The sequence below is a fragment of the Panthera onca genome, chromosome B4, assembly GCF_046562875.1.
Source record: "Panthera onca isolate mPanOnc1 chromosome B4, mPanOnc1 haplotype 2, whole genome shotgun sequence".
In the NCBI taxonomy this organism is placed as follows: domain Eukaryota; kingdom Metazoa; phylum Chordata; class Mammalia; order Carnivora; family Felidae; genus Panthera; species Panthera onca.
The window spans coordinates 42,810,446-42,823,647 of record NC_138345.1 but is presented as its reverse complement, the minus strand read 5'-3'; the positions used below and the strand labels follow the sequence as shown (position 1 = coordinate 42,823,647).

General features: G+C 44.8%; 1 protein-coding gene across 2 annotated transcripts in view; it reads right to left on the bottom strand.

The window, feature by feature from the left end:
* A2ML1 (alpha-2-macroglobulin like 1) overlaps positions 1 to 12,577 on the bottom strand; it is a 43,073-nt gene extending 30,496 nt beyond the window's left edge. For both annotated transcript variants that reach the window (XM_078450110.2, XM_078450111.2), the window contains exons 1-9: positions 12,493 to 12,577; positions 11,802 to 11,985; positions 11,259 to 11,421; positions 10,610 to 10,662; positions 3,611 to 3,631; positions 2,608 to 2,767; positions 2,256 to 2,340; positions 1,189 to 1,315; positions 397 to 511 (exon numbers count right to left, since the gene is read on the bottom strand). In XM_078450110.2, coding sequence (XP_078306236.2) covers positions 397 to 511; positions 1,189 to 1,315; positions 2,256 to 2,340; positions 2,608 to 2,767; positions 3,611 to 3,631; positions 10,610 to 10,662; positions 11,259 to 11,421; positions 11,802 to 11,985; positions 12,493 to 12,557 — 973 coding nt within the window. In that variant the 5' untranslated portion in view covers positions 12,558 to 12,577. The remainder of the gene's footprint in view (positions 1 to 396; positions 512 to 1,188; positions 1,316 to 2,255; positions 2,341 to 2,607; positions 2,768 to 3,610; positions 3,632 to 10,609; positions 10,663 to 11,258; positions 11,422 to 11,801; positions 11,986 to 12,492) is intronic.
* Positions 12,578 to 13,202: the final 625 nt, after the last annotated feature.

Genomic DNA, 13,202 nt, shown 5'->3' with positions numbered 1-13,202 from the left:
GGTGAACTAAGAACAGACTCGTTCCCAAACACTAATGAGGGTAGGTCTTGAGCCCTCTCGATGGGTCTGTTCCTAGGACAGCCCTTCTCCTGTCTCTTTTCTTTTCTTTATTTATTTATTTATTATTTTTTTTTTTAATTTTTTTTTTTTTAACATTTATTTATTTTTGAGACAGAGAGAGACAGAGCATGAACGGGGGAGGGTCAGAGAGAGGGAGACACAGAATCTGAAACAGGCTCCAGGCTCTGAGCTGTCAACGCAGAGCCCGACGCGGGGCTCGAACTCACGGACGGCGAGATCATGACCTGAGCCGAAGTCGGCCACTTAACCGACTGAGCCACCCAGGCGCCCCTCTCCTGTCTCTTTTCTTAATGAAGGCAGGCGTGTCCAACTTACCTGTTCCTTCCTCCACCACGGTAGCCACAATATTGATGCTGTGGCTGTACGTGTAACCAGTGAGGTTGAAGGTGGACATATCCACGGAAGCTGAGAAGCATCCTGATTTGTCAGTCTAGTGAGGCAATCAGGGAGAGAGAAAGGGAGGATGAATCACCTAACTTCTACTCCCACTTGATAATATACCATGGACAGAAATTTTGATCTCCATACTTTAGTTTCGCCACGTTTAAGAAAGAAAAACTCTCTATGGGGCGCCTGGGTGGCTCAGTCGGTTGGGCGTCCGACTTCAGCTCAGGTCACGATCTCACGGTCCGTGAGTTCGAGCCCCATGTCGGGCTCTGGGCTGATGGCTCGGAGCCTGGAGCCTGCTTCCGATTCTGTATCTCCCTCTCTCTCTGCCCCTCCCCTGTTCATGCTCTGTCTCTCCCTGTCTCAAAAACAAATAAACGTTAAAAAAAAAAAAAAGAAAGAAAAACTCTCCTCCGACACAGATAATCATGAAGCAACGTTGAAGCTCCAAGATCGGAGAGGGGGAGAAAGAACCAACTGCAGGGCAGGAAAATTGTGCCTCACAAGGATTTAGCTTAATTTCTCGACTCCAGGGCAGATTCTAAAAGACTTAACCTGTTTAGAATAAAGAAGACTGCCTTGTGGTTTGGAACTGGGACGACGATTGTGTGAAAAGGTCCCTACTTTGGGGTTTTTACTACTTTTCTATATTGGTATATTGGTGCTTAGTTACTTTCGGACACAGGAATAAGTTTCCCTTGCTACATCCCCTTTACTCACCTGTCCAGAAAGGTTCTTGCATCTGTCGGGTAGCTGTTCCCATTCTGCCTCTGGAAAATGGTGAGTATACGCCTTTTGACACACGGATACCTGTGCTGCCCCTCGCATGGGCTTTCCGTAGGTGTACCTAACCCAGAGAAGCATGGCAAGTCAGAGTTGGGAGATTCCACTTGAGATCCAGCCCTCCTCTTCCGAAACACCACTTTTCCTTCTTTTCCGTACTCCAGCCTCTGGAAGCACTGCCTGTCCTACCCTTCACTAGTCTGGTCCACTTCCCTGCTTTACCCAAAGCCTTGGGGTGTCGGCCACCACACAACAAATACCATCCGAAGGACCGAGATCGATGCTTTTCTTTCTCCTTACCCCGATTTCTCATGGGATTCACTGTTGTGTTCCACACAAAGCAGACACTAACTAATAATGCTGAGGGGCATCTGGGTGGCATAGTCAGTGGAGCGTCTGACTTCTGCTCAGGTCATGATCTCACCGTTCGTGAGTCTGAGTCCCACGGTGGGCTTACTGGCTGCTGACAGGGCTGAACCTGCTTTGGATCGTCTGCCTCCCTCTCTCTCTCTCTGCCCCTCCCCCACTCACGCACACTTTCTCCCTCAAAAATAAATAAATAAATAAATAAATAAATAAATAAGGAAAAAAAAAAAAGAAAATGTAGGGGCACCTGGGTAGCTCAGCCGGTTGACTGTCCAACTCTTGATTTCAGCTCAGATCATGATCCCAGGGTCATGGGATCAAACCCCATGTCAGACACTGTGCTGAGCGTGGACTGTGGACCCTGGTTAAGAGTCTCTCCCTCTCTCTCTCTCTCTGTCTCTTCCCCCCCTCCCCCGCTTGAGTGCCCTCTCACTCTCTCTCTTTCTAAAACAAAACACAAAAAACCCAAAACCCCCCAAAAAAACACAACAAAAAAAGAAAATGTGTTCTGGGAGAAGTCACGGCTCTGGACCGCATAAAATGTCTCGAGTCTTAACCACTGCCTCCATAACCACTCTCCCCTGTCACTCTTCTCCATATAGCTGTAATCTCCACCAGATCCAGAGCTTTAGTCTCACCTACAACAAATTTTCACTAAGAAGGACTCCTCCACGGTCCATAACTGCTTGGGTTCCACCACATCCACCTGAAACTTAGGCAGCACTGGGGAGAGTGGAAACAAAAATGGGCAAGAAAAAGGATTTGACCCTACCGACAGTAGACAGAGGGATATAGAAACAGTGATAATTAAATGAATTAAGTTAAGGGAGGGGACGAGCAAGGCAAAACTGCTCCTAACGTTATTAGCTGGCTTAGCCAGGATTCAAAAACGAATCAAGAATCCCTCCCCGTAGTATATTTTACTGTACCTTTGCTGACTTGGGGGCAAGATTCTGTCCAACGCTCTGACCTGCTGATTCTCCCACCTACCATATTCTTCCACAAGGAAGGTGCCAAAGGTCTTGCCCCCAGCCACTGCCACGGTATAGGTCCCCAGCGTTGCCTCTGGGGCCAGTTGGAAAGACAGGTCCGCAATGCCTTGCTCCGGCATCACTTCCAGCCACTGGGCAATCCTGTTGCTATTTGGGTCCTGCGTTCATTAAAAAGAAACTTCATGACGTACCTGCCCGTCTCTCGCTCTGCGCTACAAAAAGCAGGTAAAGACACAAAGCGCAGGTAAAGAATCCCACTCCCTGGGATTCATGACCTCCGTGGTCTGCATCCAGGAAGAAGGGCCCCCTGTTTCATTCATAATTTTCTTTGTGGCTAAGTTTTCATTTATAGTTTTCTTATTGCTAAATAAATTTTCCTATAGGGCCGGACCCCACTGGGGAAGAAAAGCATCCTTGTGGATTCAAAGAGTCAGATCGAGTCCTCTAAGGTGTTATTGTCAGTTTCAGAAAGTGGGCTTTAGGATGGCCTTTACAGAGAGTTGTTTGTTCTCGGTGCCTATGTAGGGGTAATGCTGAGGGAATTTATCGTAAGCTACCTGACAGATAAGGTAACAGAACAATGGAGGCGATGCCATGAGATATTCCAACTTTCTGGTCCCTGTCCTTCTCGGCACTGCCCACAGGTATTCACGTCATAGCCAACTGCTGAGCGTCTACAAGAACGGCCATGACAATAAGAGGAGTACAGAACTGAGCCCAGTGGAACTCGCATGGAGAAGAGAAGTCACAGGAATCAGAGTGGGAAGGCTGGTGGCCGCAGGGCAGTGTGTCCTTATCTACAGAGGTTCAGGCCTGAGAGGGTGGGAGAGCACAGGCCAGAGAGCAGGCATGGCTTGGGGGGAATTGTGGGTGCTGGGCTGCGGGCTCCATCTTGGGCACTGGGCCAACATCTCAGAGTGGTTTCTGGCCTCGGGGTTGAGCACCAAAATCATCTCCCCTTTTCCACAGCTGACAGAAAAGGAAAGGAAACTTCTACCTACCTGCAGTTCCACCATGGAGTACTGAAAAGGAAAACCAGACAACGTGGGTTAAAGCAGGATACTCAATAAGGATGGGCCGAAAGCAAAAGGTTCACAAGGGGCCACCTGGGTGGCTCAGTCGGTTAAGCATCTGGCTGAGGCTCGGGTCATGATCTTACGGTTGGTGAGTTTGAGCCCCACTTCGGGTGAGCCCTGCTTCTCTCTCCCTCTCTCTGCCCCTCATGGGATTCTGTCTCTCCACCCTCTCACTTGTGACCTCCCTCTAAAAAAAAAAAAAAAATTCACAAGGTCTGTCTTTCTCTGAGCCTTTCTAAATGGCTCTTTGGTGCCTCCATAAGGGTAACAATGAGCAAAAGCTTATTGGCTGGGGGAGGAGAGAGAAGAGATTTCCTCAAAGGGATTGCCAGTCTCCAGAAACTGAAGAAATGAAGCTTCTGATGCTTTTGCATCCCTTAGTGCTCTACACCACATGCCTTAAAAGAAAGTATTGGGGGCGCCTGGGTGGCTCAGTCAGTTAAGTGCAGACTTTGGCTCAGGTCATAATCTCATGGTTCAAGAGTTTGAGCCCCGCGTCAGGCTCTGGGCTGACAGCTGGGAGCCTGGAGCCTGCTTCAGATTCTGTGTCTCCCTCTCTCTCTGCCCCTCCCCTGCTCATGCTCTGTCTCAAAAATAAATAAAACATTAAAAAAAAATTTTTTTAATGTTTTATTTATTTTTGAGAGAGAGAGAGAGAGAGAGAAAGAGAATGAGAAAGACAGCATGAGCAGGGGAGGGGCAGAGAGAGAGGAAGGCAGAGGATCTGAAGCAGGCTCCGTGCTGACAGCAGAGAGCCTGATGTGGGGCTCAAACCCAGGAACCGCAAGATCATGACCTGAAGTCAGCCGCTTAACCAACTGACTCACCCAGGTACCGCTAAAAAATACGTTGTTTAAAAGAGTTCCATCAAAGGACCCTGTATAGTTTCTTCAAGAAAATGGACGCTAAAACCACTAAGTTCATGGTGAACGGGTTATTGGGCTAAGTGTCAAAGTGTCACCAAAATTACTTGCTAATTAAAAAAAAAAAAAAAGACAGGGGTGCCTGGCTGGGTCAGTCAGTACAGCATGTGACTCTTGACCTTGAGGTCATGAATTCAAGCCACAGTTTGGGCATAGAGCTCACATTTAAATACATACATACATAAATAAATAAATAAATAAATAAATAAATAAATAAATAACATTTTAAAAATTTTAAGAAGAAGACATACCTTTACCTGGAGAAATTAGGCTATCACCACCTTAAATAAGTAATCAAACTCATCATCACTAATAACGGGACAACCTGACATTAGGTATCTTCTGAAGAGATACATTGGGTGTTCACAGCATTTCCTGATAAATATTTTAGCCAAAAAGGTTCAGTTTAAATCTAATGAAGACCTCAGAACTACTTCCAGAACATAGGGGAGCAAGTTAGACTACAAAGAAAGACATAACCAGACGAATGAAGAATGTCAGATATTTTGGAGCATGTGGGCGGCTCAGTCAGGTGAGGGTCTGACCCTTGGTTTCAGCTCAGGTCATGATCTCATGGTTGGTGGGGATCAGAGTCCTGTGTTGGGCATGGAGACTGCTTGGGATTCTCTTTCTCCCCCTCTCTCTGCCCCTCTCATTGTCTCTCACAATAAATAAATAAACAGTTTTTTTTAAAAAGGAATCTTGAAGGGCACCTGGGTGGCTCAGTCGGTTAAGCGTCCGACTTCGGCTCAGGTCATGATCTCGCGGTCTGTGAGTTCAAGCCCTGCGTCGAGCTCTGTGCTGACAGCTCAGAGCCTGGAGCCTGTTTCAGATTCTGTGCCTCCCTCTTTCTCTGACCCTCCCCTGTTCATGCTCTCTCTCTCTGTCTCAAAAATAAATAAACATTAAAAAAAAATTTTTTTAATAAAAAATAAAAAAAGAACGTTGAATATTCTATAAGACAACTAGGCTTCCTCAAAAGTCAATGTCATTTTCTGGAATGGGGACATTCTACAAGTCATTTAGCCTGATCACGTCTCTCGCTCTCTCTCCTAAAAAATATATAAGGCGACAATGAAAAAATAAGACTATTTTAAATTATGAGAGATTTGAAAGATGTAACAATCAAATGTAATGCATGAATTTAATCAGATCCTAGTTTGAAAAAAAAAAAAATCAGCCATTTGAAAAAACCCTAACTTAAGACAGGTGTTACATGATAGTAAATGATTCTTATTAATTTCCTTAGGTTTGATAATGAGATCATGATTATTTAAGATGTACTTTTTCTTTTTTTTTTTTAAGATTTAAAAAAAAAATTTTTATGGTTTATTTAGTTATTTTGAGAGAGAGAGAGTGTGTGCGCACGCGCACACACAGGGGAAAGGGGCAGTGAGAGAGGGAGAGGGAGAATCCCAAGCACACTCTGCCTTGTCAGTGCGGAGCTGGACATGGGGCTCGATCTCACCAACCGTGAGATCATGACCGGAGCCAAAATCAAGAGTCGGACACTTAACCAGTCGAGCCACACAGGCACCCCTAAAGATTTCAAGCAATCTGTACAATCATCTTGGGGGTCAAACTCACATCCCCGAGATCAAGAGTCACATGACCTACAGACTGAGCCAGCCAGGTGCCCCTGAAATACGCTTTTGAAGAGATACATGCAGGGGCGCCTGTGTGGCTCATTCGGTTGAGCATCCGGCTCGTGATTTCCACCAGGTCGTGATCACAGGATCCTAGGGTCAAGCCCAGAGTCGGGCTCCATGCTGAGCGTGGAGCCTGCCTGGGATTCTCTCTCTCCCTCTCTCTCTCTGCGCCTCCCCTGCTCATGTGCTCGTACATTTCTCAAAATCAATAAATGCGAAATACATACATACATACATACATACATACATAAACGTTAATGCAATTAAAACTCAGATTAGAGACTGTACACCTATTAAGTTCAGGGCATTCCAAGTAGTATTACATACACTTAAAAACTAAATGGGATTGGGGCGCCTGGGTGGCTCAGTCAGTTGAGCATCCGACTTCGGCTCAGGTCATGATCTCGCGGTCCGTGAGTTTGAGCCCCGCGTCGGGCTCTGTGCTGACCCCTCGGAGCCTGGAGCCTGTTTCAGATTCTGTGTCTCCCTCTCTCTGCCCCTCCCCCGTTCATGCTCTGTCTCTCTCTGTCTCAAAAATAAATAAACATTTAAAAAAAAAAAAAACTAAATGGGATTGAAAGCTGGAATTTAGATGTGTGGTCTCAGAGAGGGTTCAGGGGCTGCATCTCTCTTGGAAGGAAACAGAAATGAAGTCAAGGTGGTGTTTGCCTTTGATTCTTGGGCCAAGCACCACGTCATGTCAAGGCAGCTGTCAGCCTGGATATCAAGGATCATGGCAGTTCTTCAGAAAAACCAAAAAAATGAGAGGTAAGGATTAGAGGGACAGAAAAATTTCCCCCTTCTAGTGTCTTTGGCTAGCCTAGTAATCCAAAGATAGATTAGCAGGAGAAAAACATTTGATTACTGGCATTTGGGAGCCCCACAAAGACAATGAGACCCCAAGGCAGTCAGGCAATTGAAGATTCTGTATCATCCTGAGCTAAGGAATGGCAAAGGTGCCTGGGGTTTCAAAGGGACACCGGGCAAGTCACAGAGAGAGCAGAAGAACAAATGGTTGGTAATCAAATCTTTGCCTTACCATGTAGATAAATATTTTTTTTTGAAAGAGAGAGAGAACATGCACGAGAGAGCACAGGAGCAGGGGGAGAGGGGCAGAAGGAGACAGAGAGAGAATCTTAAGCAGTCTCCAGGCTCAATATGGAGCCCAACTTGGGGCTCCATTCCACGACCCTGGGATCATGACCTGGACCTCAACCGACTGAGCTACCGAGGTGCCCCCAGATAAATCCTTTAGATAAAAAAAGTTATATCTGGCAACTGGGCCAGGCCTCCTATTTCAGTTCTCTCAGTCAGTTAAGAGAGAGGTAAAAAAAAAAAAAATGTTTCCTGAGCATGCTGGCTCTTGATTACCCGCAGTTCAAAACAATCCACATGCCACAGTGGCCCATTTTGAGGTGGCACATTCCATTCCCCTTCGGGGTCAAAGGAGAGGCTTGAGACTTTCACAAACCAGAGCTATACAGATAATAAGGAGACAAAAATGAGATTACTACGGATGGCTAAAAATTAGAGAAAAAGAACACTTCTCAGATAACAAAGTACTTTCCTCACACGGAGAGTCAAGAGGCGGGAAGAACACCAATTACTTAGAAGCAGGCTCCGGAAAACAACAAGTGTTCAAGTAAGAAGATAGCGTTTCCACCTGGAAGTAGGCTGAGGTTTCTGAATAAATGGGTGTTGCCACCAAAGTAGATAGGCTCGGTTAATCTCAAGTATACTTCAGTCGCTTAACTTCACAATTTTTGTCCCTCAGTTTCTTAGTAAAATTCCTTTAGTTGATTTCAGTGTTTCAAACAGGAGTTTCAAATTTGGAACTTGGAGTAGGGGGCTGGCTAAAGAAATGGTGTAGGGGAGGAGTAATTTTAAGATAGAAAGAGAGAATAACTATGGAAATCAGAACAACTCTCAGTAATGGGGTCTAATTTGAGCAGAGGAGAGATAATAGAAGAAAGGTAGTTAATGGGACCCTTAACCTTCAGGCACCTTCAGGGGCCAGTGGAGTCTAAAATAATACTGGGCTGTGGTCACATTTTCCCCTAGCCTTTCCTCTCTGCTCTGGAATTAACAGTCTGTTAAGAAATAACTAGTCAATATTAAACCCGATTGATACAGAAAGGATACAGGTGACAGGAAGGAGAAGCTAAAAAGAATTCCAAATTGGGAAAGAAAGTAATGGCAGAGGAAGCTACTCACCAAGAAGCTCATAGCTTCTACAACCCAGCAATTGTACTACTAGGTATTGATCCAAGGGATACAGGTGTGCTGTTTCGAAGGGACACGTGCACCCCCGTGTTTATAGCAGCGCTATCAACAATAGCCAAAGTCTGGAAAGAGCCCAAATGTCCATGGATGGATGAATGGATAAAGAAGATGTGGTAAATATATACAATGGAGTATTACTCAGCCATCAAAACGAATGAAATCTTGCCATTTGCAACTACGTGGATGGAACTGGAGGGCATTATGCTAAGGGAAATTAGTCAGAGAAAGACAAATATCATATGGCTTCACTCATATGAGGACTTTAAGATACAAAACAGATGAACACAAGGGAAGGGAAACAAAAATCATGTAAAAACAGGGAGGGGGACAAAACAGAAGAGACTCTTAAATATGGAGGACAAACAGAGGGTTACTGGAGGGGTTGTGGGTGGGGGGATGGTCTCAATGGGTAAAGGGCATTAAGGAATCTACTCCTGAAATCATTGTTGCACTATATGCTAACTAACCTGGATATAAGTGAAAAAAAATTTTTAATTAAAACTTAAAAAATAAAAAAATTGAAAACAGCCTAAAAATGAAATATGAGGATAATGGTTAAAAAAAAAAAGCTCATAGGTTCACTGCACGGAGAGGAAAGAAACTCTGAGAAGGGGAGATGGAAATAACAATAATGCTGCCCTATGATTATCTTTAAAAGCTTCATGACACATCATGTATCATGGGCTGTGAATGAAGGGCAAAGAAGGCAGCAGAAATGTCTGAGAGGTGAGGTAAGTGTTTCAGAAATATAAAAATGACACAAGCCCTAAATTGAGATCAAACCTATCAAAAGGCTTATGATTCCAGGGACTGAGTTGTTTAAGGAACCTTTAAGTAATTGCCAAGTGTTACCACATTTTTTTACCTTAGGCATGTAATGTAGCCTTAGGAGAATTGCCTACTTTATAAATCACCTTGCCTTGTAGTGTAAAAAAAAAAAAAAAAAAAAAAAAAGGTGGGATTGGATATTCTTATTTCTAATTTTTGCTAGGAATACTCCTGAATTATTTCTTTTTTTTCCAGTGTTTATTTGACAGAGACAGAGAGAGACAGAGTGCAAGCAGGGGAGAGGCAGAGAGAGAAGGAGACACAAAATCTGAAGAGGCTCCAGACTCTGAGCTGTCAGCACAGAGCCCGATGTAGGGCTCATACCCACGAACCATGAGATCACTACCTGAGCCTCAGTCAGATGCTCAACCGCCTGAGCCACTCAGGCGTTCCCTCCTGAATTATTTCTAATTTTTGAACTGCAAAGTCATGTGGTATCACTCCTGGAGAGAAAATCTTGAAGTTTTCAAAAACTCTATGTTATTTATTTATTTGTTTGTTTGTTTGTTTATATTTGAGAGAGGAAGAGAGAGTGTGCATGCACACACGCGAACAAAGGGGGGGGGGGCGGTGGGCAGAAAGAGACAAAGAGAGAGAATCCCAAGCAGTCTCCACCATCAGCACGGAGCCTGATGTGAGGCTCGATCTCACAACCCTGGAATCATGACCTGAGCTGAAATCGAGTCAGACGCTCAACCTACCGAGCCACCCAGCACCCCTCTAGAAACTCTTAAAACGACAGTGGAGGGGCTCCTGGGGGGCTCAGTCAATTGAACATCCATCACTTGATTTGGGCTCAGGTCATGAGCCTGAGATTCTTGGAAATCAATCTCTCTCTCTCTCTCTCTCTCTCTCTCTCTCTTTCTCTCTCTCCCCCTCCCACCCCGCCGCTCTCCCCCACTGGCACTCGCATGCTCTCTCTCTCTCAAAAATTTTTAAAAAATAAAAAATAAAATAACATGGAAAACATTTAAAACGGGCAGTGGATACAAGCACGTCTCAGGAATATTAACCTAACTGATGTTCGCAGCTATCAGCTTAAGAGCTGGCACCTCTGGCTGTTTTTAGGCTGCTGGGGACTGGCAGGCTTTGGACCTGTGCCCTGAGGCTAGCACAAGCATTCTGCTCCTCAGAGGACTTCACCTCTTCACGCTCTTAGGAAGAAGAATCTCTTCTTCTCCCTGCTCTATCTCAGTCTGCCCTACCCCTCTCCCCTTCCTTCTTCCCAACTGAATTCTCACCTTGTCATTCACGGGAAGAAAGCTGCTGTTCAGGGTGACAATGCGGAAATGCACTAGAATAGAATAGGCATCATTGGCAAAGGGATTTCCCCCTCTCCAGTCCTTCTTCCACTCTTTCCACTCCCTGCCGCACCCCCCCCCCACTTCTGAGTCAGCAAAACCTGGTCAGGGTTTACTTTTAAAAAACAAAGAAACAAACAAACAAAACAAACAACCTACACTGACAGACAGATAAAAGCCCCTGACTTGGAAACATCATAATGGAATGCCCTTCTAGGGAAGAAGGCACAAAGTACAAATATCAGGAGCTTAAGCCAAATGCTTTTGATGCTTTCTTATTCACAGACAAGCAGCTCGCCATAAGACACAGCAGCCTAGCTACACTGATCAAACGCCATTCCCGGGAAATGTATACTTTTGTTTCAGACACACACACACACACACACACACACACACACACACGCAACTCCACCCACTTTTCTCTGCTTCCGTAACACAGCAGGCATTCCACACTTGTCACGCTTCATCCCTCCAGAACTTCCTCCCTCCTGCCCCATAGGCCTACCCCCAAACCACAAAGCCCCTCTTTCTGGAATATGTGCAGTGGTTTCCCCAGTCTTTTGTCGAATCCCCTATGTATGCCTCTTACCTTTGTGCCCCGGGTTGTAGATGGGCTTGTCAGTTTGTATAAAGATGCCGTTCTCCTGCCTCTGAATCAGAACCTTTTTCTTCTCCACAAAATTGATGTTATTTCCAGTTCCCGACACCCAGATTGTAGCCACTTCTTCTGTGCCACCAGCAGGAGGTGGTACCTGGACAAGAGAAGGGGGCTCTGGAGGAGCAGGATGTTGGGGAATGAATCAACTGGTCTCAACCCCAGAGTGGGAGGGTGGAAGGAAAGAGCTGAGTTAGATGCGGGTAGCAAAGTTAGGGCCGTAAAACACACTGCCAGGAAAAAGAAGGGAAACGATATTCAGAGGTTAAGGTCAAAAACTAAAGGAAGAAATCCAAGGTCAAGGAAATGGTGAATGAGTTATGGCCAGGAGCTGAGTTTACATTTAGGGGAGATAAGTTTAAAGACCGTGGCAAAAGTAAGGCAACAGAAATCGTACTTACAATTAGATTGTGCCAAGTGTCTCCAAAGAAGGATAAAAAAGGAAGGGAGCAGATTCAGGGTTGAATCTGTGCTTACCAGAAAGGAGGTGCAATGGAAGTGTCTCTTCTTCAACCCAGAGGTTTCTAGCAACTTCTGGGTCTTGTCTTTGGTCTCCAGAGTAATAGTGAATTTTACATCATGGTTCCCAGGGCTCAGATCCAGACAAACTTTCTCGGTAGAGGGGAAGTTAAGCTGGGCTGGTAAGGTCACCAGGTAGTTTCTATTAAGGAAATATAAGGGTTTCAGGGCAGTAATGATACATTCAGTCAGTGAAAAATTAAGCTCTCTCCTAAGAACTCAGCATATAGCAGTGAATTAAGCAGACTGAGCCCTTGCCTTTAGGAATCTTATTTTCTATAATGGAGGAACAGATGAGTAACAAATAACTCAGTGCATAGCCTTAAACCTCCCACAATTAGGAGACCATCACTGAGAACCTATGCCTAGGGTACCAAGAGGGAAATTAATTCTATTACAGAGAACAGGGTATTAGGACTCTACTATATTTTAACATTATCTTTTTTTTTTAAACATTATCTTTCCTAAGGCTCCCTTTTGATGCCTCAGCCTTTCTCTCTGGGTAAAGGAGAAATGAAACCAAAGAAGGAACAGATGAGAAGGAAATTAAAATAAGTCAAAGGTTATCTCTTCTCCCGCATATTAACATTTGAGAAAAATAGACAAAGAAGCCACCTGCCCTACATCACCTCTGACACCAAGCACTTACGGGAGAGATTTTTCTGCAATGGTTGGTGACAGGGCCAATATTCCTAGAAGGAGTTGAGCCCACATCTTTGCCGGTGAGACAGACTCCTCAAGAGCAGGAACCAGAAATCTGGGTCCCCGCTATAGCATATATATTAACCCCACAGGGTGTGGAGTTTTTATTAATGCTCCAGCCAATAACCTACTGGAGCCCCAGGCTAAGGTGGTAACCCAGGGTAGGACTTCTGTCACTTCCTCAAGTTTATTTCTCCCTGAAATATTCATACTGGCTCAGCCAGTTCGTAATACCTGTTCTGGGGGAAAACCCAGGGCTGAGTATTCATAGTGGTAATGCTCTTGGAACAAATTTTGGACTCCTCCCTTTTTTTCTGGTGTCATTCCATATTTCCATCCATGTTTGATCTTTGCTCTCTTTTTATGATCCTATTAAGACATTATTTGGGAACACAGGTATGGGTGTTCTATACACAGGTATAGAAAAGCAGTATATCTACTTGGGAATTTAAAAAAATAATAATACTCAGTATTCCCGTGACTGTAAGGAAATAGGGACATATACACTCCTTACAAAAGTCTAAATGGACAACCTCTCTGAAGGCAATTTCACACACATCAAAAGCCTTTCAGATCTACGTGTTCTATGACTCAGCAATTCCTACTTTGGAAATGTTTCTTAATGTGGAAAGAAAGCATGCATGTGTGCAAAAGATG